The sequence below is a fragment of the Argentina silus genome, assembly GCF_951799395.1.
Source record: "Argentina silus genome assembly, chromosome: Y".
Classification (NCBI taxonomy): Eukaryota; Metazoa; Chordata; class Actinopteri; order Argentiniformes; family Argentinidae; genus Argentina; species Argentina silus.
Window position 1 is genome coordinate 36,572,078 of NC_139654.1, and position 26,288 is coordinate 36,598,365.

At 44.6% G+C, this 26,288-nt stretch overlaps 1 protein-coding gene across 1 annotated transcript; it reads right to left on the reverse strand.

Annotated features, from left to right (window-relative positions):
• Positions 1-13,596: 13,596 nt before the first annotated feature.
• Positions 13,597-25,838, reverse strand: LOC310824289 (rab11 family-interacting protein 2-like; the record flags this gene model as incomplete). Its single annotated transcript, XM_083697170.1, has 5 exons — positions 13,597-13,821; positions 15,883-15,955; positions 16,145-16,499; positions 16,743-17,149; positions 25,486-25,838. 5 exons carry the CDS (start codon positions 25,836-25,838, stop codon positions 13,597-13,599), a joined length of 1,413 nt encoding a protein of 470 aa, XP_083553296.1.
• Between the last annotated feature and the right edge of the window lie 450 nt (positions 25,839-26,288).

The following is a 26,288-nucleotide window of genomic DNA, read 5'->3' on the forward strand; positions in this document are numbered from 1 at the left end:
AGTCTTGTGACGAGACCCTACGATCGGCCTATGACCAAGTAATAGCAATTGATGGTACTTTGGTACGGCCGGACACAGTACGCGCCCACCCCTATTTTGCGATTATCAGCGACAGGTTGTACCGAGTAAGTCGTGACTCACATAGCCAGGAGGAAGTAACCCAGTTGTTGGTTCCCCGTAGCCGCCGGGAAATGGTCTTCCAGGCGGCTCATTTCAACCCCATGGCGGGCCATTTAGGGTACGATAAGACACTAAACCGTATAATGGCTCGATTTTATTGGCCGGGAATTCGGGCAGAGGTGCGTAGGTGGTGCGCTTCTTGTCGCGAATGTCAGTTGGTAAATCCCCCAGCCATTCCACGGGCCCCCTTGTCGCCCTTACCATTGGTCGAGAACCCACTCGACCGCATAGCCATGGATATTATCGGGCCATTTGATCGGTGTACACAGGGATATCGATTTGTGTTGGTCTTGATAGATTACGCAACCCGATACCCCGAGGCAATACCGCTGCGCAATATCTCTGCCAGGAGTGTAGCGCAGGCATTGTTTCAAGTAATCTCCCGCGTGGGAATCCCGAAAGAGATTCTCACCGATCGGGGCACTAATTTTATGTCACGCACCCTCAAAGAACTGTATGGCTTGTTGAACATCAAGGCGGTTCGAACCAGTGTCTACCACCCGGCCACTGATGGCCTTTGTGAGAGGTTCAATCGGACCTTGAAGTCAATAATCCGGAAGTTTGTACACGAGGATAGTCGGAATTGGCATAAATGGCTAGATCCCCTGTTGTTTGCAGTACGGGAAGTCCCCCAAGCTTCCACCGGGTTTTCCCCGTTTGAATTACTCTACGGGCGTAAGCCCCGGGGTGTCCTAGACCTTCTTAAAGAAAATTGGGAGGAAGTCCTGGACTTGCGCACAAAGCTCCACGCCCTAGGGGTTATCTCACGCGAGCATTTGCTGCAAGCCCAGGAGCGTCAAAAGCGACTGTACGACAGGGGAACTACCCTACGAGAATTTACACCGGGAGATAAGGTGCTCGTACTGTTACCCACCTCCAGCACGAAATTACTAGCGAAGTGGCAAGGGCCGTTTGTGGTCACACGTCGCATGGGGGACATGGATTACGAGGTAGTACGCTCGGACCCGGGGGGATAGCTTGCAGGTGTATCACGTAAATCTCCTAATAAAATGGAACGACGTGGTCACTGTTGCTCTGGCTACAATAATTCCAAAGAGAGATGAGTTCGGTCCGGAAGTCCCAAAATCAAAAGTTAGCACTCCGGTCGGTATTGATAACCATCTCTCTGCTAGCCAGGCCACGGACGTTGCAGATTTGCAAGCTAAGTTCGCGGACGTGTTCTCTCCCCTGCCCGGTCGGACTACGCTTATCGACCACCACATAGAAACGCAGCCGGGTTTAACGGTGCGCACGCGTCCCTATAGGTTGCCGGTACACAAACAAGACATTGTGTGCAGGGAATTGGAAGCCATGCTGGAGCTGGGTGTGGTCGAGGAGTACCGCAGTGACTGGTGTAGCCCCATCGTGCTTGTCAACAAGCCGGATGGGGCTATACGGTTCTGTGTGGATTATAGACGGGTTAATGCGGTCTCCAAGTTCGATGCCTACCCGATGCCCCGGGTTGACGAGCTCTTGGACCAGCTTGGCACGGCCAAGTATTTCACGACGTTGGATTGCACGAAGGGATACTGGCAGATTCCGCCGGTATCCCGGGAGAAAACTGCATTCTCCACTCCGCTCGGGCTATTCCAGTTCACGGTGCTCCCTTTCGGGTTGTTCGGAGCCCCAGCCACTTTTCAGCGCCTCATGGACCGCATTCTGCGGCCGCACTCTGCCTATGCTGCGGCCTACCTGGATGACATTGTCATTCACAGTGACACCTGGGCGCAGCATGTGCAGAGTGTGGCTGCTGTTCTGCGGTCCCTGAGGCAGGCGGGGCTGACGGCCAACCCGAAGAAGTGCGTGATCGGGCGGAGGGAGATCCGGTATCTGGGGTACCCCTTGGGTCGGGGGGAGGTGCGGCCGCAGATTGAAAAGACTGCGGCCATCGCCGCCTCTCCGCGGCCCAAGACGAAGAAGGAGGTGAGGGCCTTCCTGGGGCTGGCTGGCTATTACCGGCAGTTCGTGCCGGGGTTTTCAGAGCAGTCCCTTGACGGACCTCACCTGGAAGGGTGCCCCGGATCCGGTCCAATGGTCGGGCCAGTGCCAGGGGTCATTCGAGGCCCTTAAGGGAGCTCTTTGTGGAGAAGCGGTCCTGTATGCGCCTGATTTTAACCTCCCTTTCTCCCTACAGACGGACGCGTCGGATAGAGGCCTGGGAGCAGTGCTGACCCAGCGGGTGGAGGGGGCTGACCGGCCGGTGCTGTACCTGAGCCGCAAACTATCGGAGAGGGAGGGCCGGTACAGCACGGTGGAGAAGGAGTGCCTGGCCATCAAGTGGGCGGTCGGCGCCCTCCGCTACTATCTGCTGGGTCGCGCTTTCACCCTCTACTCCGACCATGCTCCCCTCCAGTGGCTCCACCGCATGAAGGATGTGAACGCGAGGATCACCCGGTGGTATCTCGCGTTGCAGCCCTTCAACTTTTCGGTCGTGCACAGACCGGGGGCGCAGATGGTCGTGGCAGACTTCCTCTCCCGTGCAGGGGGGGGGGAGTAGGTTGTTGGCCATCGTGTCCCCGGCCTGTGTCGGGCGGTGGGGGTATGTGGGGGGACATGCAGCGTTCGGCCTGTAGAGGGAGCTACAGGACCGTGGCCAGGGTGACGTCGGCGAGGCTCCGTTGCACACCTGTTGCAAATGAAGCCTCGTTGACAAGATGGTTTAAGATGTGTGTGCCTCGGCGTTCGAGAAGAAAGGAGGGCGACTGGAAAGTCGCCGAGTGTTTGAACATTACGACCATTTTATATAATGTAACAAAGTCCGTTTATACACAGAGGCAGACGCAGTATATCGATAAGGGAATTCGTCCCGTTTATTCATAAAGGGGTTCCGCTGGCACGGTTTGGCTTTCCAGCCTCGTTCAATGTCTCTCTCTCTCTTGTCTCGGTTCTCGGCTCTGCTCTCGTCGCCTCGCCTTCTCCAGCTTAGCTCCCTTACTGAAATGGCAGAAGCACACACATCTTAAACATTCGCCGACGAGACTTAATTCGCAGCAGGTGTGCAACAAAAGTCTCGCCGACACAACCCCGGCCACGGTCCTGTAGCTCCCTCTACAGGCCGAACGCTGCATGTCCCCCCACATATAATAAACGGGATTTTCCCAGACCACACCACCTCGACTCCGCCTCTGTGTCACGAACTTACAGGTTCATCGTGTGGAAGCAAGTCAGCAATGTATTTTGGCCCTAAACCATTAAGTGATAGTATTTTGAAGTCAATTCTATAACACACTGGTAGCCAATGCAGAGACCTGAGAACTGGTGTAATATGTTCAGCTTTCTTAGCCCTTGTTAGAACTCTAGCAGCAGCATTCTGAATGAGCTGTAACTGCCTAAGTGTTTTTTGGGGAAGGCCTGAGAAAAGACTATTACAGTAGTCAAACCTACTGGAAATTAAAGCGTGAATTCGTTTTTCTAGGTCTTGTTTGGACATGTATCCTCTAATTCTTGCAATATTTTTAAGATGATAATCGGCCGATTTTGTTGGAGACTTGATGTGGGTGTTAAAATTTAGATCTGAGTCAATAATAACACCTAGGTTTCTGACTTGTTTTTTAGACTTCAAAGAAAGGGAATCAAGATGAGCACCAACTTTCAGCCTTTCTTCTTTAGCACCAAAGACAATTATCTCAGTTTTGTCTTTGGATGTGCCAAAATTTCCTCCAACTAAACAGTCATTGATTTAGTCAATGTACAAACGCATGTCCTAGTGGTGTCAGAGAAAAGCTTGTGATATACAAACAGATAGAATCATAATCCCCTCTCTGATTTGCTCTCTGAAAGCATGATGATTGCTCAATGTCACCGAAACATACTTAGTCACATGAGCCTCAGTCCTACAGAATGACGCAGTAACCATGAAGACTGAAACACTGGTGCTAGCATATAAGAACGTGCTGCTATCTGCTGGTTAGCACCTCTCGTTTAATGGAGAAAATTAATGTTGTTACCATTGAACTGCATGTTACCACTGAACTGCACCCAGTATCAGCAGACCCAGAACCCACAGTTACATTGTTGAAGCTAGAAAACACCAACCACTCGCACGTCAGACTCAAAATAAAGAACCCCAAAAATGTTGCCACTTAACTGATACCGCACACCCATATAAGCTATTGAACTTACATACTGAAGAGAATTATTCACTATGTAACTCCACACCCGGTACACACTGTTGTAGCCTACACGCAAAACTCAACTGCAGTTACAGTTTGCTAAAAAGTACCTAAAAAGTCTGCAAAATGGTCTGGAAAACAGTCTTGTGGACAGACGATAATAATAATAATAATAATAATAATAATAATTTTATTTGTGTAGCACCTCTCATACAGACTATACAGCTCAAAGTGTTTTGACAGTTCAGCACAACCATATCACAATAGTAAATGGAACAACTTTGATAAAAAGAAAAAACAATAAAATAATCAAATAAGTAAACAGAGTAGGAAAATAAAAATATTAGTAATTGTATGCCAAGTTAAAAAGATATGTTTTCAGCTGCCGTTTAAAAATGTCTACTTTGTCCACCTCTCGAATACCTTTTGGCAGGGAGTTCCATAATTTTGGCGTGTCATGGATGAAGGCGGCTTCCTCAATTTTCTTTTGGGGAACCTTTGGTACGTTTAAAAGACCTGCCTCAGAGGACCTGAGGGCTTGTGAGGGAACATAGGACACCAAGCACTCTATGGGGGTGCTAAGCCTTTAAGAGCCTTAAAAACAAGTAAATAATTTTAAGGCACTCAGATCGTTCGGCTCCACGGAAATGTACAGTTGTGTATCGTCAGCATAACTATGAAAGCTGACATTGTGTTCTCTGATGATATTACCTAAGGGCAGCATATTCAATGAAAAAAGAAGGGGACTGTGGGGGGACATGCAGCGTTCGGCCTGTAGAGGGTGCTACAGGACCGTGGCCAGGGTGCGGGAGCGAGGCTTTGTCGCACACCTGTTGCGAATGAAGCCTCGTTAAACGAATGGTGTAAGATGTGTGTGCCTCTGCTTTCAGTAGGAGGGCCGGGAGAGAATGTAACAATGTTCGTAGACAGAGGTAGTGGTATGGGAATCAACCCGTTTATTATTTATTATTGTTTGGTCTTCTCCTCGGCGACTTTCCAGTCCTCCTGCCGTAAAAACCTCCTCGCTTCTCTCCCGGCCCTCCTACTGAAAGCAGAGGCACACACATCTTACACCATTAGTTTAACGAGGCTTCATTCGCAACAGGTGTGCGACAAAGCCTCGCTCCCGCACCCTGGCCACGGTCCTGTAGCACCCTCTACAGGCCGAACGCTGCATGTCCCCCCACAGGGACCAAGACAGCTTCCTTGTGCAACCCCAAAAGAGACATCATATCTCTCTGACTCGTAGTCTCCGAGACTAATATAGAATTGCCTCTCTGTAAGGTATGTTTGGACACCATCCGAGACCAACCCATTTTTTCAAACGATCTAACAGGATGCTATGGTCGATTGTGTCAAAAGCTGCGCTCAAGTCTAAAAGAATAAGAACTGAGACCTTGTTTGCGGCAACACCAAGTCTAAGATTGCTAACTATTTTGGTTAATGCCGTCTCTGTGCTGTGCTTAGATCTAAAACCAGATTGGAATTTCTCCAAAATATCATTCTCTTTTAAAAGGTTGTTTAGTTGTTTAGACAAAATGCAAACTTTAATTATTTGAATGCAAAATTGCATGCCTGTAGTGCAAAAATAATTTAAACTGCTAAATGATATGACATCTAACAGCAGATTTACAATCTTACTTACTTAGTACTGTAAAAGTACTGTGCCAGTGTTGTGCAAGGCCTGTAACATAGTGAATTGAGAGAGAGTTCACATTTACCTTGATCACAACCAGTTAAAGTATGGTAGTAAGTCTAAAAGTGTACTAAAAAATAATAGTGAAATAATTATGTATGTACAGGATAAGCATAACAGGCTCCATAAACCTCAGTACACTCAATAATGTGTCACAGATCTCAAAGTAGTCATTGTCACCATTTCCTCTGGAATTCTCTGAAGCTTAAGCTACAATGTCTACCAGCTGCAAGTGATTTAGGTACACAGAACGCACAGGGATGGAGCTTGTTGTCAGACGGGGACCGCTGAGACAGGACAGCCCCTACCCCCGAGTCCGAGGCGTCCACCTCCACCACGAACTGTAGCGCTGGGTCGGGCTGTACGAGGATAGGAGCGGAGACGAACCGGTGCTTGAGCTCATTGAAAGCGGCCTCAGCCTCGGGCGTCCATAGGAAGGGAGTCGATGTGGAGGTGAGGGCTGTGAGCGGGACCGCAATGCAGCTGTAGTTCCGGATGAATCTGTGATAGAAATGTGCAAAACCAAGAAAACGCTGTAATTGTTTGAGGCTGGTTGGGGAGGGTCACTCTGCTACAGCGGACACCTTGGCCGGATCCATATGCACTTGTCCAGGGGTGATAACGTATTCCAGAAAAGAAGCCGTGGAGACATGAAACACTTCTCAGCCTTAACAAACAGCTTATTTTCTAGCAGGCGTTGCAGAACTTGGTGAACGTGCAGTACGTGTTCCAAGAGGGATTGAGAAAAAATCAGGATGTCATCAAAGTAAACAAAAACAAAATGGTTCAGCATGTCACGCAGAACATCATTCACTAGGGCCTGAAAAACCGCGGGGGCATTAGTCAATCCAAAAGGCAGAACTAAATACTCAAAATGTCGAAGGGGGGTGTTAAATGCCATCTTCCACTCATCGCCCTCCCGGATGCGAACTAGGTGGTAGGCGTTGCGTAGGTCCAGTTTAGTGAATATGGTCGCCCCGTGGAGGGGGGTGGAGGCAGAGGGTATTTCTTCTTGACTGTGATGTTATTGAGACCACGGAAATCAATTATTTTCAAAGTAATCATAATAATTAGAGTAAATTAAAGTATACATATGAGTATTGTAATGCTACAGTAAAAGAGTAAAGTAGTTTAACAAAATATAACGACAGTGTAATACTAAAGTGAGTAAAGTAAAATAAATTAAAGTGAAAGTAAATAAATTGTAGTAAAAGGAATTACCAAAGAGTTAAATTAAATAAAACCAAATACTGATAGACATTATAGTTCTTGAAGTAAAATAAGTAAAATAAGTCTCACTCTGGCTGTCCCTAGTCTGTCTAACTGAGAATAAATTTAGAGAGGCTCCGTACAGTTTCGACAGTGGCCGAAACCTCTATCAGCCCTGCTGATTTCTCAGAAGTAGCACTGTACCCTCAGCCGAGGAACTACAATGGCCCACCTCCCAGTACAAGTGAAGTGGTCACTCAACCTCTAGCAATCCCTTCCACTGAATATAGGCAGTTAAAAAGAGCAAGTCCACTCCTGATACTAACAGCAATTCAGATTGGGGGCTTTCCGAATCTAAACTCTCTCCAGAGAGGATTTTGGTCGTGGGACCCCGATTGGGCTTGACCTCCTGGTCTCTATAGGGATCCGTCCTCCTGGGAGATCTGTGGAAAATGCCTCTAAAAATACGCCTAATAACCAGTTATGTATAACCCCCCTTCATGAGCTCCTCTGAGCATTACTGTTTCACGTGAGCAAAGCTTCTAGGTCCCTTTGACATTCACAGCTCCTCCTTACCCACCTCCAGGTCGTCCTTGACTATTACTTTATCGGAACCCATTGCCTTCTGGACTAAACCCAAACCTCTCTCAACTTTGACTTAATTCCCCTTTATCTCCTTCCCTTTCCAATTTATTACATTTCAACTTTATTTGTTACACATAGTTAGACAGATCAGTTTCATCCTTCAAATCAGTGTGTTCGTAGCACATACCATCAGTAGTATACAGTATGTTTTGGCAGATTATGTTTCAGTGTGTTAGTAGTACATACTCTCAGCATCAAAATCCAGCAGCGGGTACTCCAGGTCACAAAGGACTCCAGGTCAGAGAGCGGAGCGGGAGCGGGAACCGTCACAGGGAGGTCCCCAGGAGAGACACTGACATCACCATCTTCCTCTCCCCCCTCTGGCTCAACAACCTCTTCTTTGAGCCCACCCTGAATCATCCCCTGAGCCGACACTAGATGGAGCCAGCCCCCCACACCTGGGCGCTCCATCAGGAATCCACCGGTACCCACATGACACCGCCATCCCGCTCGTCCATAAGGGAGCCTGCCATGATTTAAACGCCAAATCCCCCTTCTGAGCGGCTTCTCAGGTGGAGATGCAGGACGGGGGAGGGCCAGACTTTCGACAGTTGACATCCCCAGGCCAATCCCGAGACGTGCAGGAAAGCAGTGATGGATTCACTGTATACACAGTTCACAAGGTAGAATATTCCCATGTACCAGATAACACAGGTAGTTGCTTCGTACATCGTATGGGTGCTGACGAACTTAGAGATTAGAAGGAAAATGTGGAAAAGGGTGATTAGACCCTGCCCTACAATACGATGAGAAGGACTGCGGAGAGGTTGCTACATGGGTAATAGTAAATAGTTGAGGTCAGATACTGCTAGAATGACCCCCGTCTGAAAGCATCGTCCCTGCACCCAGTGTGGTGCGGGGGGACACCGGGAGGGTCACCCTGCTAAGCAGGTGCCGGTGTTAGGCTGGACACAGTCTTAGTGGTGTTGGATGGTTCTGCTGTTGGGGTTTGAAGTGGGGCTCCAGTTCTTGTATTGAATGTTTGTTTAATTTCAAGCGGGGAGCTATATCAGATCGGAGCCATCAATTAACGCCAAACCTAATAGTTTAAGAAAAATGGTAATACATTATCATATTAAACGACGTAAGTGTCCTGACTGAACTTACATTTTGATAAGGCCATCTGTGAAAAACAGCCTAAAGGCAAGAAAGGACATATCTCACAACCTCCAGAATGAGTGTCTTCTAATAAACATTACAAGATCTAATGTTCAACCTTTTTAAAAGGGGGAATTCACTGGAGCTAACTTATTAGTTCTGCCATAATGTCAACAGTTAAAAACTAATTACGTTTGAATTGCCAGTACAACAAACATCCAAGATCAGCTGTTATGCATTGGCATGTGTTTACCAAATCACATTGTTGGTGAAGTACTTTACAAAACACATTAAAGGTAAAATGAAAAATAACCTAACCCTGAAGAAAAAAAAGTCTTTGGTCTGTACGTAGTCTACACTCTCTTTGGCCTACAATACATTCAATGGAGGAGATAAACATTGAAGCCCAGAAAGACATTTCAGCAGCATTAGCTCGCTTAACTGACATGCCTGCCAGTGTAGCATGTCTTTTTGACTACAGTGGGTCCGTTTCAACTGCAGCTGATGGATGTGCTCATAATGGACATGCAACGCTTGTGGCACAGTTTGGCTGTGACTCCTCGACTACCTGGTTTGGAACTAAAAGTTCAGAACAATTGTCACCATAATTACCCACACACTTTTGGTGACCTGGTCCAATTGATTTAATATACAGTACCAAGCATACGGTATAGATGACACTGTAGATGGCACCATTTTCTTTTAAAAGAAAGAAAAAAGCAGTACAAAAATGTAAATTCATGAATAAGTTAAGTGACCCATTAAGTAACCCTTGCATGTGCTATAAAAAAAAAGTATACTTATCTCGAGGGGAAAGATAGTAAGGTTTTAAATAACAACTCAAAAAACATGTTACAGTGTATTTAACTCCTATTTAATGCGCTTTGACAATTTCCCATTGACCAAACATAGTATTGCCACAATTTTTGTGTCCCGAAGAATATATGTTATGACAATAGTGTCAAACCATAATCATTTGCCATGACAGGTGATAAAATATGTTAAATTGAGGATGGTCTGCTTTTAGACACAGACTGATTTGACAGTCTGTTTGTTAAATTGTCAAATAACTTTTTAAAATGGGTTACTTTATAACAGAGTTACTTACATTCATTGTCATGATTTCCAGCTACAAACAATATTATCTACAAACAGCTACAAACAGTATCATGAGCTTTGTGACAAATTATTCAGAAAAATGTATGCTATAAACATTATATTGGCCATGTGATGTGGTGATGGCCTTTAATCTCTACTGATACAGTTAATGTTGTGGAAGTTTGTACAGACTGTATTATTCGTAAAAACAAATAAAAATAACCAAAGATCTTGCGGGGGAGTAATTACAGTAACCTGACTACAAAAGTACAGCTTAAAAATAAAAGTGACTGACCGTACTTTGATCCATGAACTGGCAGTGTAACATTTCCAACATGAATATAAGCAACTGCATTATTGCAGTAGCTACATAATGTAAGCGCATTGATTACACACCCTTCAAACAATAAATTAATTCAAGCAAGAATCGGTACATTTACAAACTATACTGTACCAAAAAATAAAAAAAGTTGTACCTAAATCAACCATATTTATCTGTGTTAACAAACAATGAGAACTTGACTAACCAAACCATAGGAACTTGACTATTTTTGTATGCCAATGGGCACACAGGCATTGGCTGTGATACGCTTGGTCCTACGAACAAGTTGATAGTCATCACAACTACTCTAAAAACAATACATTAAAGCAAAAGTAATGACTGCAGAGTTGATATTATGGACACTGACACTGCTCGTTGAATGAATACACTTTGGTGTTAATTTAGGGAGTTTGCCCTCCATTAAATCACATTCTGCACCAACACGATGCTGAGACATTCTGTAGCAAATCCTCGCTCAATACATACCTATTATATGATTCCACCACAATACAGTGTTTACATCTTTTATAGTATTCACTGGAAAGGAACAAAGTATGCAACACAATACATGCAATGTAACACCATTTCCCTTCATGTCATTAGGGACATGTTTGGAAATGTAATGCATTGAGTAAGCAGTATTAAGTAGTGCTTAGCGCCTGCCCTCATGCAAGTATCTTTAAATTATGTGTGAGTGTAGACTAAGTATAATAATAATCCTGCGTCTTTGGCTGAAGTGTAACCAGTCATTACAGCTCCACAATGATCAACCACTCTTTACTGCAAACTGCCACTGGAGCATCTGGTAAACACATCTTAGGCTATATTCACACTATAAGAGCATCTGGGCTGAATGCCACATACAGTCATGAGAAAAAATTAGGACACCCTATGAAAACCTTTGTCTTCTTCAACATATTCAAACATATGGACATTTGATATTCATTTGAACAATATTGAAAAATTGAGGTAATATAACTAAACAAATACAACTGAAACAAATTATTTAAAAAATGATTGGTAAAATGTAATTAATAGAAATGCAATCTTCTTGTGAGGAAAAAGTTAGGACACCCCCACATTTAGTTCCACTTAAAATGCCTAAAATTATAATAAAGAGCACCACATCAGGTGCAAATGATTAGAACATCGTTACAGAGGATTTTGGAGGAGCCTGTCCTATTTAAGCCTCAGATATTTAGTTTGGTTTGCTCTTGATTGTTGAAGTGAGTTGCATCACCATGGTGAGATCAAAAGAGCTCTCTGAGGCCTTCAGAAGAAAAATTGTAGATGCATATGAGTCTGGGAAGGGATATAAAAAGATCTCCAAACTATTCGAAATTGGCCATTCCACTGTCCGGAAAATAATTTACAAGTGGAGAACATTTAAAACCACCACCAACATGGCCAGGTCAGGCCGCCCAAGCAAGTTCAGCCTAAGAGCTGACCGAAAGATGCTTAAAGAAGTCTCCAACAATCCCAGAATGTCATCACGAGACCTACAGGTATCTCTTGCCACAATTGATGTCAAAGTACATGCATCCACCATAAGAAAGAGACTGAACAAGTTTGCATTACATGGGAGGTGTGCAAGGAGGAAACCCCTGCTGTCAAAAAAAAACATCAGGGCAAGACTAAAGTTTGCCAGAGAACACCTAGAGAAAGACCAGAACTTCTGGAACAATGTGCTTTGGACAGATGAATCCAAAGTTGAACTATTTGGGCACAGTAAGAGTAGACATGTTTGGCACAAAACCAAGACAGCATTTGAGAACAAGAACCTCATACCAACTGTGAAGCATGGGGGTGGAAATGTCATGGTTTGGGGCTGCTTTTCTGCAGCAGGGCCTGGTCAGCTCACCATCATAGAATCCACTATGAATTTTGTATTGTATCAGAGGGTGCTTGAGGAAAATGTGAGACCATCTGTTCGAAAGTTGAAGCTGAAGCAGATGTGGACCATGCAACATGACAATGACCCAAAACATTCCAGTAAATCTACCAAGGAATGGCTCAAGAAAAATAAATTGAGAGTTCTGGAATGGTCAAGTCAAAGCCCGGATCTTAATCTTATTGAGATGCTGTGGATTGATTTGAAACTGGCTGTGCATGCAAGACACCCCTCGAACATCACACAGCTGAAAGAATTCTGCAAGGAGGAGTGGGAAAAACTTTCTCCCAATTGATGTCAGAGACCTGTAGACAGTTATAAGAAACGTCTAATTGAGGTTATTTCAGCCAAGGGGGGCAATACTAGCTATTAGGGCATAGGGTGTCCTAACTTTTTCCTCAGTAGGAATTGGCATTATTGTTAATTTTTCGTTAAATAAATGATTACAAAGTTACATTTTCATAGTTTTTTGTTCAATTACATCCCCTTTATCTATAGACATTGTTAGAAAGAAGATAACATATTGATATGTCCATATTTTTAAGAGAATAACTTAATATTTTGGGGGGTGTCCTAACTTTTTCTCATGACTGTAAGTGGCCTCACTGTATTTGCTATGGCTATACTGTATGTTACTGTAGTTGACATTTGCATATGTTAGACCTATTGAAATAGCAAAACCTCCACATTTACACCATACTTGCTGAATGCTATCATGCTCTCTTTAGTCTTACCAGTAGTCAACATGATGGTTAGACCTACATGTGCACACAATCCAAAAGCTAGTCTGGGTTTTTCATATGTTTGAGTGTATGTGAGTGTAGACTTACGTGTGTGTGTGTGTGTGTGTGTGCAGTCCATGATATACAGCATCAAATACCCACAAAAAAAGAGAGCTTGATCCTCACCTCATAATCAACTGTATGCAAAATCAACATAGTATAACTAATTTGAGTCATCTAAGAAACCTGCTGGTCTTACTCAGGCCTATGGGTGAATTTGTTGCCATTCTTGAAAAAACAAAGGAATAGAATGCAAAGAACTGAGCAGGTCACCATGGGGCATTGACAGTGTGGGTCATATGCCATATACTTCGATCTCCATAATAATTTGTTGGGGAAACTGGTGTAAACTCAAATGAACACACAGAAAACCTGTAACAGTATACAGTGCATGCTAGATTAAAACAGTTTTTGTGAAAGGTAAAGAACTGAAATCAATACCAGAGATTTTGCATTGATCAATCCCATTTTCTTCAACTTGCTACAGTATATACCCACACTACATTTGTAAATTACTTTGATGGGACATAAACAAAACGCTCCTTTAATGCTCTACCATGCTCTCACTTTTTGGAGATTTTCCCCGCTTTTTTTTGGGGCTCATAGGGTGTTCGTAGGATGCTCGGTGTCTCCTTCATAACACGCACAAGCAGGTTATCAATGTAGTCTTCCAGTTCACGGATATGTGCATCCTTTTTCTTCACCACCTCCTTCTGCTTGATGAGTTCCTGCACAACCTCCTCAAAGGAGAGGCTGCTATAAGAGGCCACACTTGCCTGCTTCGTCTCCTGCCAGGGCAAAACACAGATAAATTAGCTCAACCTTGATTGCACTACTAACTATGAATTCAAATGTCTGTAAAATTCCTTTCCAACAGCTTGTTGATACATGAAAGGCTTAATAACATCATCATTGTCAATGGAAATGACAGAGGATATTTTCTAGAAGTAAACTGATGGTAGAAATAAAAGGAAAATAGAAGAGGAAGCCAAGTCAGCTATAAGATATTATCTGGAGCAAGACTGAAGGTGGTGGTTCCCTTATATTATGGTACATAGACTAAGTGACTAATTAGAGGTGTTGGAATAATACACAAAAACAATGTCATTACTGCATCTGTTTTTCCTGATAGCAATCAAGACTAATTGAGAGCATATGATGAAAAGCCTCTACACAGGTTTGTTTCCACTGACAATGCCATTCCATCTGATGTGTCAGATCTGTTACTATTTCAGTGTAGATGGTTTGTTCTGGAATCCTGTTGCAGAAAATATGTGATGCTTCCAGAATGAAAAAAGAAAAGGTTTAGCTCCACTTCCCTCTTTAAGGCACAAATCCTCCCCCCAAAACGGTCCAAACTGAGGCCATGACCAGCTGGTAAACAAGAGCTGCAGATTAAGATTAAACCCTTCTGATAACAGTAATAAAGATAAAAACAGGAATTTCTGTTCCCAAGGATAAAAAAAAATTCTGTTCCAGAATAAAAGGTCAGCCCAATAGACACAAGAACAAAGACGCAACCAAACTTTGAGTTTGTTCTTTAGAGGACGAACAGTTTGCACTGACTGACGCATCACAGTCTGTGCCGATCTCATTACAGGGGGACGACAGGAGCTGTAATAGTTTTTAATGAGGCACCACATTATCACTTCAGTGCAGCAAAGCAATCACCCTGTTTAAAATACCTTACTTATCAGTCTCTCCTCCCATGCCTGATTCAAGCTTTAATCACTATGCAGTGCATACAAAGTGAAGACCAAGCGCAGGAACATATTTTAATAAGAAATACTGTACTGCACTTGTATGAGCGGGAACAGGAGAGCTGACAAGTCAAAAGGAAAACCATTGTGCCAAGATTTACTTAGCATGAATCGGTTACCAGCTCAGTTTAAGCATATGAGCAATGGTGTTCACATAAAAATACATTTAAAAAAAAAAAGCCTGTAAAAAAAGTACTGTAGCTGGTGACAGGGGCATGGAAATTACCATGAACTAGCAAAGTGATGATGACCATTTCTCTGCAAACGGTTGTGAGGAGAAGATAAGGCGTACACTTGGCATTCTCCAGTTGTCTCATTACTGCTTCTAATGAGCTCTGTTTTGAAAATCTAAAAGCTCAGTCCTTTTTCTCACGATGCCCCCTCCCCCCTCTGTCGTTAAATAGGGCCTGAAAGCTGAGGAAATGGAACTGCCATTTTTGCTGGGCTCCACAGTGTACGCAGGGGCACGTGGCCAAGACAACCCTCAACACCTACAAAGAGATGTGAGGAAAGCCATTATCTGCATCCTGCTTCCATGTAAATACTTATTCTGCAGTGTAATGGCCAGCCACTATGGGATTTATACACTGTTTTATGATTGTGCTTCTTTTAAAATAAAATAAAAGGACAAAACTCAGGTAACAAATCTAACCCCTTCCTTAAACTAATGACATCTTAATGCCTTCTCAAGCAAGTGCTCCAATTATGGTACCAGTACAATACATTACCTCATCTGACCTTAGAGACCGAAACTTCACACGGTTTAAAATGATCAGCAGATCAGAGATGATGACCGTTATTGTCAGCTGTTAGTTAAATGACACTTATACTGAAGTGTAAAAAACAGCACTGCCTCAGAGATTAACATCACAAGCTGAAATGTCAAATGAGATTGCTCAATTAAAACTTTGTGGTGTTCTGAAACTCACAAATACCCAAAACACAATATTTAGTTCTGGTTATTTTTTCTCTCTAAATAACAATGATATTTGGAAATAGGCCTATTCGTGTTGAGCAAAAACTTGGGGAAATACTATTACAATAAATTGCCACTTTCATCTGCTTGGAATAAGGTCTAGTCTCTCTTACACTTTTCTTGCTGTAGTTCTCTCTCGTCTTTCGGCCATAGATGATGTCATCATTACTGGTGGGCTTTTCATCACTGCAAAATATACAAGTCATTATTTATCAGACAAACCATGAAATACATAAAATCATGTTGTGGGTGAGGATTATATTATTAATAACTTGGCAAGTATGGTTTAAACCCCCCCCCCCCCCCCCCATGTAGTTTAATCTGCCTCAACTAACTAACTACCAAACATTGCGGTGTGGATGCAAAAAGGTCTACCTTGCTTTGTAGTTTGAGCTGAAGGGGTTGGTGTCACCCTGTGAGTCACTGCTGAAGGGGTTGGGTGAGCGCAGGTCTCCAGAACTGCCAGAACGCCCCTGGTTGCTGGTCTTGCGGGCCTCCTTCTTCCCAGTCACACGTTCCAGTAGGCTGACTTTCTCTTTTTTCTCCTTACGCTCCTCCCGTTCCCACAGCTGACCCTGCTCCCCCTCAAACGGGTTGCGGTTACATGGGAGGGTGGCATATTTCTGCGGCAGGGTGTTGCTGATATCAGTGAAAGGGTCACCATGTGCCTCCCCATCCTGGTAGCCTGGCACCTCAGTCTGGGACTGCCTGTGAGGTGAAGCCACACTCCCTAAGGGCAAACACACAGCAATACAGGAAATCATAATATAGCATGAGAATGACAATGAGCAGGGACTACAAGGCATTTTATTTGTGCTGAGAAATTTGAGATATTCAAAGCAACAGAACCATTCATAGATAAAAGAAAAACAGGGGTCCTTCATTCGATTAAGATCATGAAATAGTAACACAACTCATCTGCATGTACCGTAAATGCTAAAACAGGCCTAATCCTTGAGAAGGCTGTCCTCACCACACTCTTCTATGGAGTTCATGGAGTCCAGTTTAGGACGGAAGTGAGTGCCAATGAGGTCAGACATGGAGTGGGCAGCAGAGAGCTTATGGGAGCCAGCCAGTAGGGGTCTCTTGGCCTTGGCCTCAGGCTGGGCCTCAGTCTCTGGAGGACAGGGCTGGCGATGGGGCTCAGAGTCACACATGGCTGAGCGGGGCAGGATGGCTGAGGAGATGTCAGAGAAGCTACTGTCATGCTTGCGGCCCTTCATCTTATCCTTGAGCTTGGAGAAGGGCGAGCGGGGCTTGTCCTTCATGGAGAGGTCGAACATGCTGGCTGTCATGTTGTTCCTCATGAACTGGATGGTGATCTGGATACTCCCTCTCTCTTTCCTCTTCTTCCCCTGCCTGGAATCCAAGGAGTACCAGCTGAGAGAAGAAAGGGAACGATTACACATCTGTAAAAGTTGAATTCAATTTAACATGACATAATTCAAGGGTCAATGGCAGATTCAAAATATACTTTTTTTCAAAATACTCAACATCTGCCCAAATTATAATTTCCATGGATATTTGATCAAGTGTACTTAAAACAACTGCAAACATGGGTAGATGCTTTGTCATGATGAAACATTTGCTTCGAAAAACAAACAACAATGGCTGCTGTCACTCATTAAATTAGGTAAAATGTCTGCAAGGGATTCCCTGATTTCACTTCACACACATCACTTAATTTGAAGCTTTTGTCTTCCAAAGAATGCATATAATAGAAGGGACAAACATAATTCCCTGCCAACTGTGATGGTCTGAATCTCAAAAAGAATGTTGAATAATATGGTGTGTCTAGGCCATTCTCCAGCTACTGTTTGTTTAACCTCTTTGCCTTTTCTACTGGAAGTAATTCGATTGATGCCCTCACTGTGAGAAAAAGGGGTGACATTTGCACAAATCTGGCCGTTCTTCTGAACTTCTACGACAATCAATTGGAAAATGACAAAGGCAACGGTGTGGGCCATACATACTGATGCGAATGTTGGATTCTCTATAGTCTAAAGTCTAGTAAAGCATTAGTCCACAGCAACAATGTAGAAATGAAAGTAATCTAATTCAAAATACTAAGTAAACTTAACTAGCATAGTTGCTTTTGGAATTTCCACCCCTCCATGAGCACAACCTCCTTCTGTCACTTTACTTCTCAAAACTGTGCTCAGACTGAGTGGCCAAAGACCCGTGACATTGGCCTTGATGGGTCTAATTCCCATACTGTGCTCTGTCCTGAGCACGATCAGGAGTCAGAGCATGCTGAGAGGAGGCCAGCGCTGTACTTCACATGGGTGTCAAGGCCAAGGTAAACCTCCCTCTGCTTGGAACCACAATACTCCCACTCTTCCCAAACCACTGAGAAACTCCTCACAATCAACAAACACAGGTGTGCGATAATTAGGCCTAGGGGCTGCCTACTCAGATGTCAAGATGAGTATTTGTAAACAAGTTGTATTTATCTTAAATAAATACAACTATCAATGTTGATTTACATCTTGCAATTGTCGACGATACTAGCGGGGAAAGGGGAAGTGTACTAATGGGTTTGCATGATGAAATGTACCAATGGGTAATTCACACCAGATCTTGTTCATGTTCCACTAAATGTAGCCTAGGCCTACTCATGGTAACAACAACAGGTTGTACAATAGATATCACACAGTCAAAAGTAACTCTACAAATGTGGTGCCACTGGATTGGGTAGTGCCGCAATACATCCACACCACTGGAAAAGTAGTCTGATTGAGTCTGAATGACTTACAGGACATGTTTGGCCAGCTCACCACATTCAGTTAGCACAAGCGAACATCCACCTAAGCCATGTCGTATAACATTACAACATATTTTTCTTTACACTTTCCCATCTAAATTACAATAAGACAAGCAACAATGGTATTAAGGTGGAACAGTTTAAGCACCTCTGTTGTGATACTGTGCAAGTGGAGTGGAAAGAGAATCTGATAGCATGTTCACTGCTGTCCTCACTGGACCAGTTCACCTGCTTGAAGACTACACCCATTAGGTCAACTCAATTACACCATAAATGGAAGTCTATTATACTCTATTATAATTGTTAAAAAATAATTACTTCTTGCTTCGTTGTTTAACATCAACAAACCATCTGATAACAAGGCAGATGTGATGGAAAAAGTGATCCTTCATTAGGCCCAAGCTACTGTAAGTGTAAGCCTAGCTTTTCTACAAATACACAACATATCTTGTTTTGCAACGTGGAGAGCTGAACACAAAAATAGTTAATCATTTGTGATTAGGGCCAAAGGCTTTATGGTATGACACTAGACCTTTATCACATGCTCAGATGATAAACCATCAGATGCCAAGCCACGTTTTACTCTGAATCCCCATCAGAAATATTCATACAGTGGCCTCCATAAATATTGGAAAGAGGAAGCATTTTGTCTTCTTTTAGCTCTATACTCCAACAGTTTGGATTTAAAATCAAACAATTACTATGGGGTCAAAGTAGAGTAAATTAAGCTTTAATTCAATGTTTTTTTTTTCTTTCAGATCGGTTTCACCATTTAGAAAGTACAGCTACTATTGGTCCTCTGCTCTGTGGCTCAGTTGGTAGAGCATGGCGCTAACAACGCTTAGGTTGTGGGTTCGTTTCCCGCTGGGGCCATATATACTGAAAAATGTATGCACTCACTGCAATGTAAGTCGCTTTGGATAAAAGCGTCAGCTAAATGGCATATAATTACATATTACTATTCCAGGGCTCCAAAAGTATTGTTCAAATAAAGCACTCGTGTTTAGTATTTGGTCAACAATCCTTTGCATGCAATAACTGCCTGTAATCTGCGACCCCCTGACCCCACCAGACACTTGGTATATTCTCTGGTGACGCTCTCATAGTCCTGTACTAGAGCCATCTTCAGTTGTTGTTTGTGTTGAGGTCTCTTTGCCTTAAGTTCCCTCTTGAGCAAATGAAATGCATGTTCAATTGGATTTAAATCTGGAGATTGACTTGGCCACTCCAGAACTCTCCACTTTTTGGCCCTAGCTGCTATGGCCGTATGTTTGGGGTCACTGTTGCTTTATATTTACATTTATGACATTTAGCAGACGCCTTTATCCATTTATCTATTGGCAGTCACATTGTTTTTTTTACAGGAGAGAAACTTGTACAGGGGGTAGTGGGGATGAAGAGGTCTTTAGGAGGGACAGTCAAGATGTAGCCTGAAGAGATGGGTCTTCAATCTATGGCGGAAGATAGGTAGTGACTCTGCAGTCATGACAGCAGTGGGAAGCTTGTTCCACCAGCGGGGCGCCAGGACAGTGAAAAGCCATGACCGAGTAGCGCGGCTGCTGCATCCGCGTAGAGGTGGCGGTGCCAGGCGGCTAGCCGAGGTGGAAGAGTGAATTGATCGGGCAGGGATTTGGGGGCTGGCCATTGCTTGCAAGTAGGGAGGGGCTGTTCCCTTTGCCGCCCGGTAGGCGAGAACCAGGGTCTTGAATCTGATGCAAGCTGCTACCGGGAGCCAGTGAAGGGTGCAAAGGAGGGGGGTGACATGGGAGAATTTGGGGAGATTGAACACCAGACGGGCGGCAGCATTCTGGATGAGCTGCAGAGGCCTGATGGTGGAGGCGGGGAGACCGGCCAAGAGTGCGTTGCAGTAGTCAAGGCGAGAGATCACAAGTGGTTGGACCAAAAGTGCTGTTTCTCTGGTGAGGAATGGACGTATCCTTCTGATGTTGTAGAGGAAGAATCTACAGGAGCGTGCTGTCGCTGTGATGTTCGCCACACAGGATAAGTGGTTGTCAAGGATCACCCCAAGGTTAGTACAGCGAAGAGTACAGCGATCCTCTCCACGTCACCTGGTAAGAGCGATCGGCCAGGTAGGATGCAAACCAGGAGAGTGCAGAGCCAGAGATAGGAGAGAAGGATCGGGTGGTTTACTGTGTCGAATGCAGTGGACAGGTCCAGAAGAATGAGAACAGAGGAGAGGGAGGAAGCTCGAGCAGAGTGGAGGGGAGGGCCTCCATGACAGCAAGGAGAGCAGTCTCAGTAGAGTGCCCAGCCTTAAAGCCGGATTGGTCAAGGAGGTTGTTCTGAAGGAGGGAGTGAGACAGTTGGTTAGAGACAGCATGTTCAAGGGTTTTAGATAAGAAGGAGAGAAGGGATACCGGTCTGTGGTTATGGACAGCTGATGGGTCAAGAGTTGATTTCTTGAAGAGGTTTGACTCTGGCCGCTGGGACAGATCCTATGGATAGAGAGGAATTGATTAAGGTGGTAAGGAAGGAGGTCTTTGGAGATGAATTGGAGAAAGGGGGAGGGGATAGGATCAAGGGGGCAGATGGTTGCCCGCTTGGATGTGACCAGTTTTAGAACATCAGGGGAGAGGGGGGAAAAAATCTGATAAACCAGAGACCGGGTGTAGCGCAGTGGGTTTGGGAGGAGAGGTAGCAGTGTTGGTGAGAGGTAGAGGGAAAGAGCTGCTCATGTCATCAACCTTCTTTTCAAAGTAGGTGACAAAGTCATCCGCAGACAAGGGGAGGAGGTGGGTTGAGGAGTGAGGAAAATGTGGAGAACAGTTTCCTTGGGTCAGAGGCAGAGGATTGAATTTTGGAATGGTAGTAAGAAGCTTTCGCAGTTGATGCAGATGAGGTGTAGTTGAGGAGGAGAGAGAGATAAGGTTCTAGGTCATCAGTTTTTCTCCATTTCCTCTCAGCTGCCCGGAGCCCTATTCTACAAGCTTGCAGGGTTTCAGACAGCCAAGGAGCATGTGGAGAGGATCGTGCCGGCCTTGAGGTCTGTGGACAGAGAGAGTCGAAGGATGAGGAAAGAGTGGACAGGAGGGTGGAGGAGGCTGCATCAGTGGATAGAAGGGAGAAAGATTGAACAGAGGGTAGGGAGGATACGACAGAGGAAGAGAGAGCGGTGAGTGAGAGGGTACGCAGGTTGCGACGAGAGGATACAGTGTGGGTAGAGACTGACTGGGAGGGGGAGGATGTTGCTGTATGATGAAGCGCCGTCCAATGAGATTGGAAGCATTTGCTCGTACTTCAGCAGACAAGATGTTTCTGTACACTTCAGAATTGAGCTAGTTCCAGTGGCAGCCATACTAAGCTTTGGGGTTTCTGAGCTCACCAGTGTTTTTCTTCTTTTTGGATGATGTTACAAACTGTTGTTGTTGGCAAGCCTAAGGTTTTGGATATATTTACAATAGTTTATTTCTGATTTCTCAGCCCAATAATGGCTTCCTTGACTTGCAGTGACAACTCTTTGGTCTTCATGTTGACAGACACCAATAGCAGACTCCAAAGGAAAATGTAAAAGGCTAGAATCAATACTAGACATCTGGAAACATCTGGCAAAGATGGTGGCGCGTGTACAATTATGCAATTTAGTAATTATTTGCCTACTAGTTTCAAGTCTGTTCACTCAGTACAGCCTTGCGTACACTTTATCCAGCCGGCAAGCACTACTGGATATTGAATCACGATGCACAAACTGTGTATTCGACAACCTTCAGCAGAGGCCCCAGGTAAAATGAGAGGCGGGGGACTGTGCATTTATGTCAATAAAACTTGGTTTACAGACACTGCTATTACTGAGAGTCACTGCTCTGCCAATCTGAGTAGTACCTGACAATTAAGTGTAGGCCATTTTACCTGCCTAGAGAGTTTACAGCTATTGTTGTTACTGCAGCCTATATCCTTCCGGATGCTAATGCTAAGCTAGCACTGAAATAACTCCATGCTGCTATTAGCAAACAACAAACTGCACACCCGGATTGGAGCCTTTATTGTTGGAGGGGATTTCAACCACTCCAACCTGAGAACTGTACTTCCAAAATTCCACCAACATGTCTCCTGCCCCACTAGAGGAGACAACACTCTCGATCATGTGTATAGAAACATTGCTGAGGCTTACAAAGCCATTCCCCTCCCCCACCTGGGTCAGTCTGATCACCTCTCATTGTTCCTACTCCCCAAGTACACACCACTCATCAAACGTGTGAAACTAACAGTGAGGACAGCCAAAATATGGCCACCCTGGACTCCACACGGACATTGATTCATATGCTTCTTCCGTTCTGGATTACATCAATAGATGTGTCAACAGTGTCACCACCCACAAACAGATCAGAACTTTCCCCCACTTAGATGAGCAGTGAGGTCCGCTTACTGCTGAAGGCACGCTACTCCGCTTTTAGATCTGCCGATGCAGAGGGCTACAGCTCATCCAGGGCTAACCTGAAGAGGGGCATCAGGAAGGCCAAACACAACCACAAACTGCAGATTGAGGAGCACTTTCAGAACAACTCTGATCCCCGACACATGTGGCCATGATCCCCGACACATGTGGCCAGGCATCCAGGGCATCACAGACTACAAGCCCAAAAATACAACCTCCCCTACCAGCACTGCCTCCCTACCCGACAAGCTCAACCGCTTCTACGCTCGCTTTGACGCTCGCTTTGACCGGGACATCAAAGCTGAGCCCTGCCAAGACGACCAGCCCCTCACACACTCCACCACTGATGTGTAATGCGCACCAAGCAAGGTAAATGGCCCTGGCGGCATCCCTGGACGTGTGTTCAGGGCGTGCGCTGGGCAGCTGGCCGAGGTCTGACATTTTTCACCTGTCACTGGCCCAAGGCAGTTGTCCCCACGTGCCTCAAGTCAGCAACCATTGTGCCGGTGCCGAAGCATTCTGCTGCAGCGGGCCTGAATGATTTCCACGCTGTTGCACCCGTTGCACTCACCCCCAACATTATAAACTGCTTTGAGACGTTGGTCCTGGCTCACCTTAAAGACCACCTACCCCCCACACAGGATCCCCACCAGTTTGCCTACCGCCCGAACAGGTCAACGTAGGATGCCATCTCCACGGCACTACACTCCGCCCTGACCCACCTGGATAACAACACCACCTATGCAAGGATGCTGTTCATTGACTTCATTGCCTTCAGCTCAACACCATCATCCCCTCCAAGCTGGTCACCAAACTCAGTGACCTTGGCATCAGCACCGCCCTCTGCAACTAGACCCTGAACACCGGAGTCCCACAGGGCTGTGTGCTGAGCCCTCTCCTCTACTCCCTCTTCACCCATGACTGCGTGCCTGTGCATGGCTCTAACACCATCAAGTTCGCAGACGACACCACGGTGGTAGGCCTGATCAGTAACAACGACGAGTCAGCCTACAGGGAGGAGGTCCAGCACCTGGCGGTGTGGTGTGCCAACAACAACCTGGCTCTCAACACTAAGAAGACCAAGGAGCTCATTGTGGACTACAGGAAAGCTGGGTGCTGCAGACACACCTCCATCTACATCAATTGGATGGAGGTGGAGCGTGTCTCTAGCTTCAAGTTCCTGGGTGTCCACATCTCCGAGGACCTCTCTTGGACCCTCAACTCCTCCACCCTGGTCAAAAAGGGTTAGGGTTCCTGAAGAGACTGAAGAAAGCCCATCTGTCTCCTAGGATCCGCGGTGTCTGCGGAAGGCGCAAAGCATCAGTAAGGACACCTCTCCCCCCAGCCACGGACTGTTTGCCCTCCTCCCATCCGGGAGGAGGTCCAGGAGTCTCCGTTCCCACACCAGCAGGCTCAGGAACAGCTTCTTCCCTTCAGCTGTTAATCTGCTAAACTCAGAATCTCGGCGGTAGCCCAGCCGCCCCCCTTCCACCCCCCAACAAGAGGAACATTGACTCCTAGTATCAGGGTACCCTCCCCCCATACCTCTACTGACTGCACACTCAGAACTCCAATTTAGCTTTTTCATTACTGCTTGTTTGCACATAGCATATTTATTATATTGGTCTCTAATTATACATCTTACATATATGTAACATACCTCACGACCTATTGCCCTTGTTCAACTGTACATATCATATTGATATTCATCTCATGTATATTCATTTATTTATACTCCCTGTAATACCTTATATTGGAATACCATGCACTGTCTACAATTTCATGTCTTTTGCACTGCCTGGTTAGATGCCAAACTGCATTTCGTTGTCTCAGTACTTGTACTCTGTACAATGACAATAAAGTTGAATCTAATCTAATCTAGACATTGACAGCTCTCATGCCTGCACAAATTATGTGACGGAACACACCTGACTAACCAGAAACACCTGTCAAGACAATTTTCCAATACTACTGGTTCCCTGAAATACGGGGACTACTTTTTAAAACTATAAAAAGGGCTGTATTTTCTAAATGGTGAAACCAATCTGAAAAAGAAAACAGAATTAAAGCTGAGAAATATCTACTTTAACCTCATAGTAATTGTTTGATTTCAAATTTCACTCTGGAGTATAGAGTTAAAAGAAGACAAAATGCTTCCTTTTTTCAATACTTATGGAGGGCACTGCATAGAGTACTGTACTTGTGCATGTAAGGTAACACTAGCACATAGCAGTTCTTCAAATTGACCCCACTTCCACCTCTAAGCTACATTCTCAGGCTGATACAGTTAATCATCAGGTAAGCACACTGGTAAACTTTAAACACATCAAGGCCAACCAGAACCGTACTGTGTTGGCTCAGATATTTTCTTTTCACATTGTCCTTTCCAGCCCTGTTACAAAAACTACGGTGGACTGGCCAGCACAGTACAGCTTGTCTAAAAATTATATGATTTAGCATTATTAAGCCTAGGCCTTTTCTAGGATGCTTGTTTTGAATATTGAGTTTTAAAAATGTGAAAACATTACAAAAATAAAGAGATCTGGGCATGACACTTACTCAGTTTTCCTACGCTCCTTGTTATCAAAGATTTCATTGAGATTGATTGACCTCTGGCCCAAGAATGTATCCATCGCCACCAATGATCTGTGCATCACTATAAGGCATAATTCATACATTTCTGGGTTGCCCTCCAGGAGTAATCCAGGGAGTTCAAAAGAGGCTTCTTCTCTCCAGATGGGGTTGAGAGTTTTCTCTGCCACAGAGGTTGAGTACTTCTCTTTGCCCAGCTGAATGATGGTGTAGGCGTCGTTGGTGCCATTCTTACCCTTGGGTTGTAAATCAGTTGCTTGGAGAACTGTGGCTTGGACATGAGTTGGGAACCACTTTTGGGACTGCTCTGCCAGTGACATGGTCAGCTAAATGTATGTGTGGTTGGCCATTCAAGTGTATGTGCATGTGAATTAACTAGTGATAGTAGAAAATACAAACAGGAACAACATATGGGGCTTGATGTATACAGTATGTTGATTGGTTGTATGCAGTCAAGCTTGTAGGACATGTAGGCCTACTGTATGTTCATGTTTGTGCAGCGGTCAGCTAGATGCACAACTCAACAACTAACTAGCTAATTCCTTCAGTCCATCTTACACATTTGTCTTTTGTGATTATCATATCACAATTGTCCTTGCCACTGGTGTTGGATAACTTATCTGAAAGTAAAACGAGAGAGAAGAATGAATTGTAAAAATGAGACAAAAAAAATAGAGCTTAAACATAATGTTAGAACAATTACAGACTGTCAATGCTTGAATCCATAACTCCATAACAAAATTGAATCCATCAATTACTTTGAGCATGGT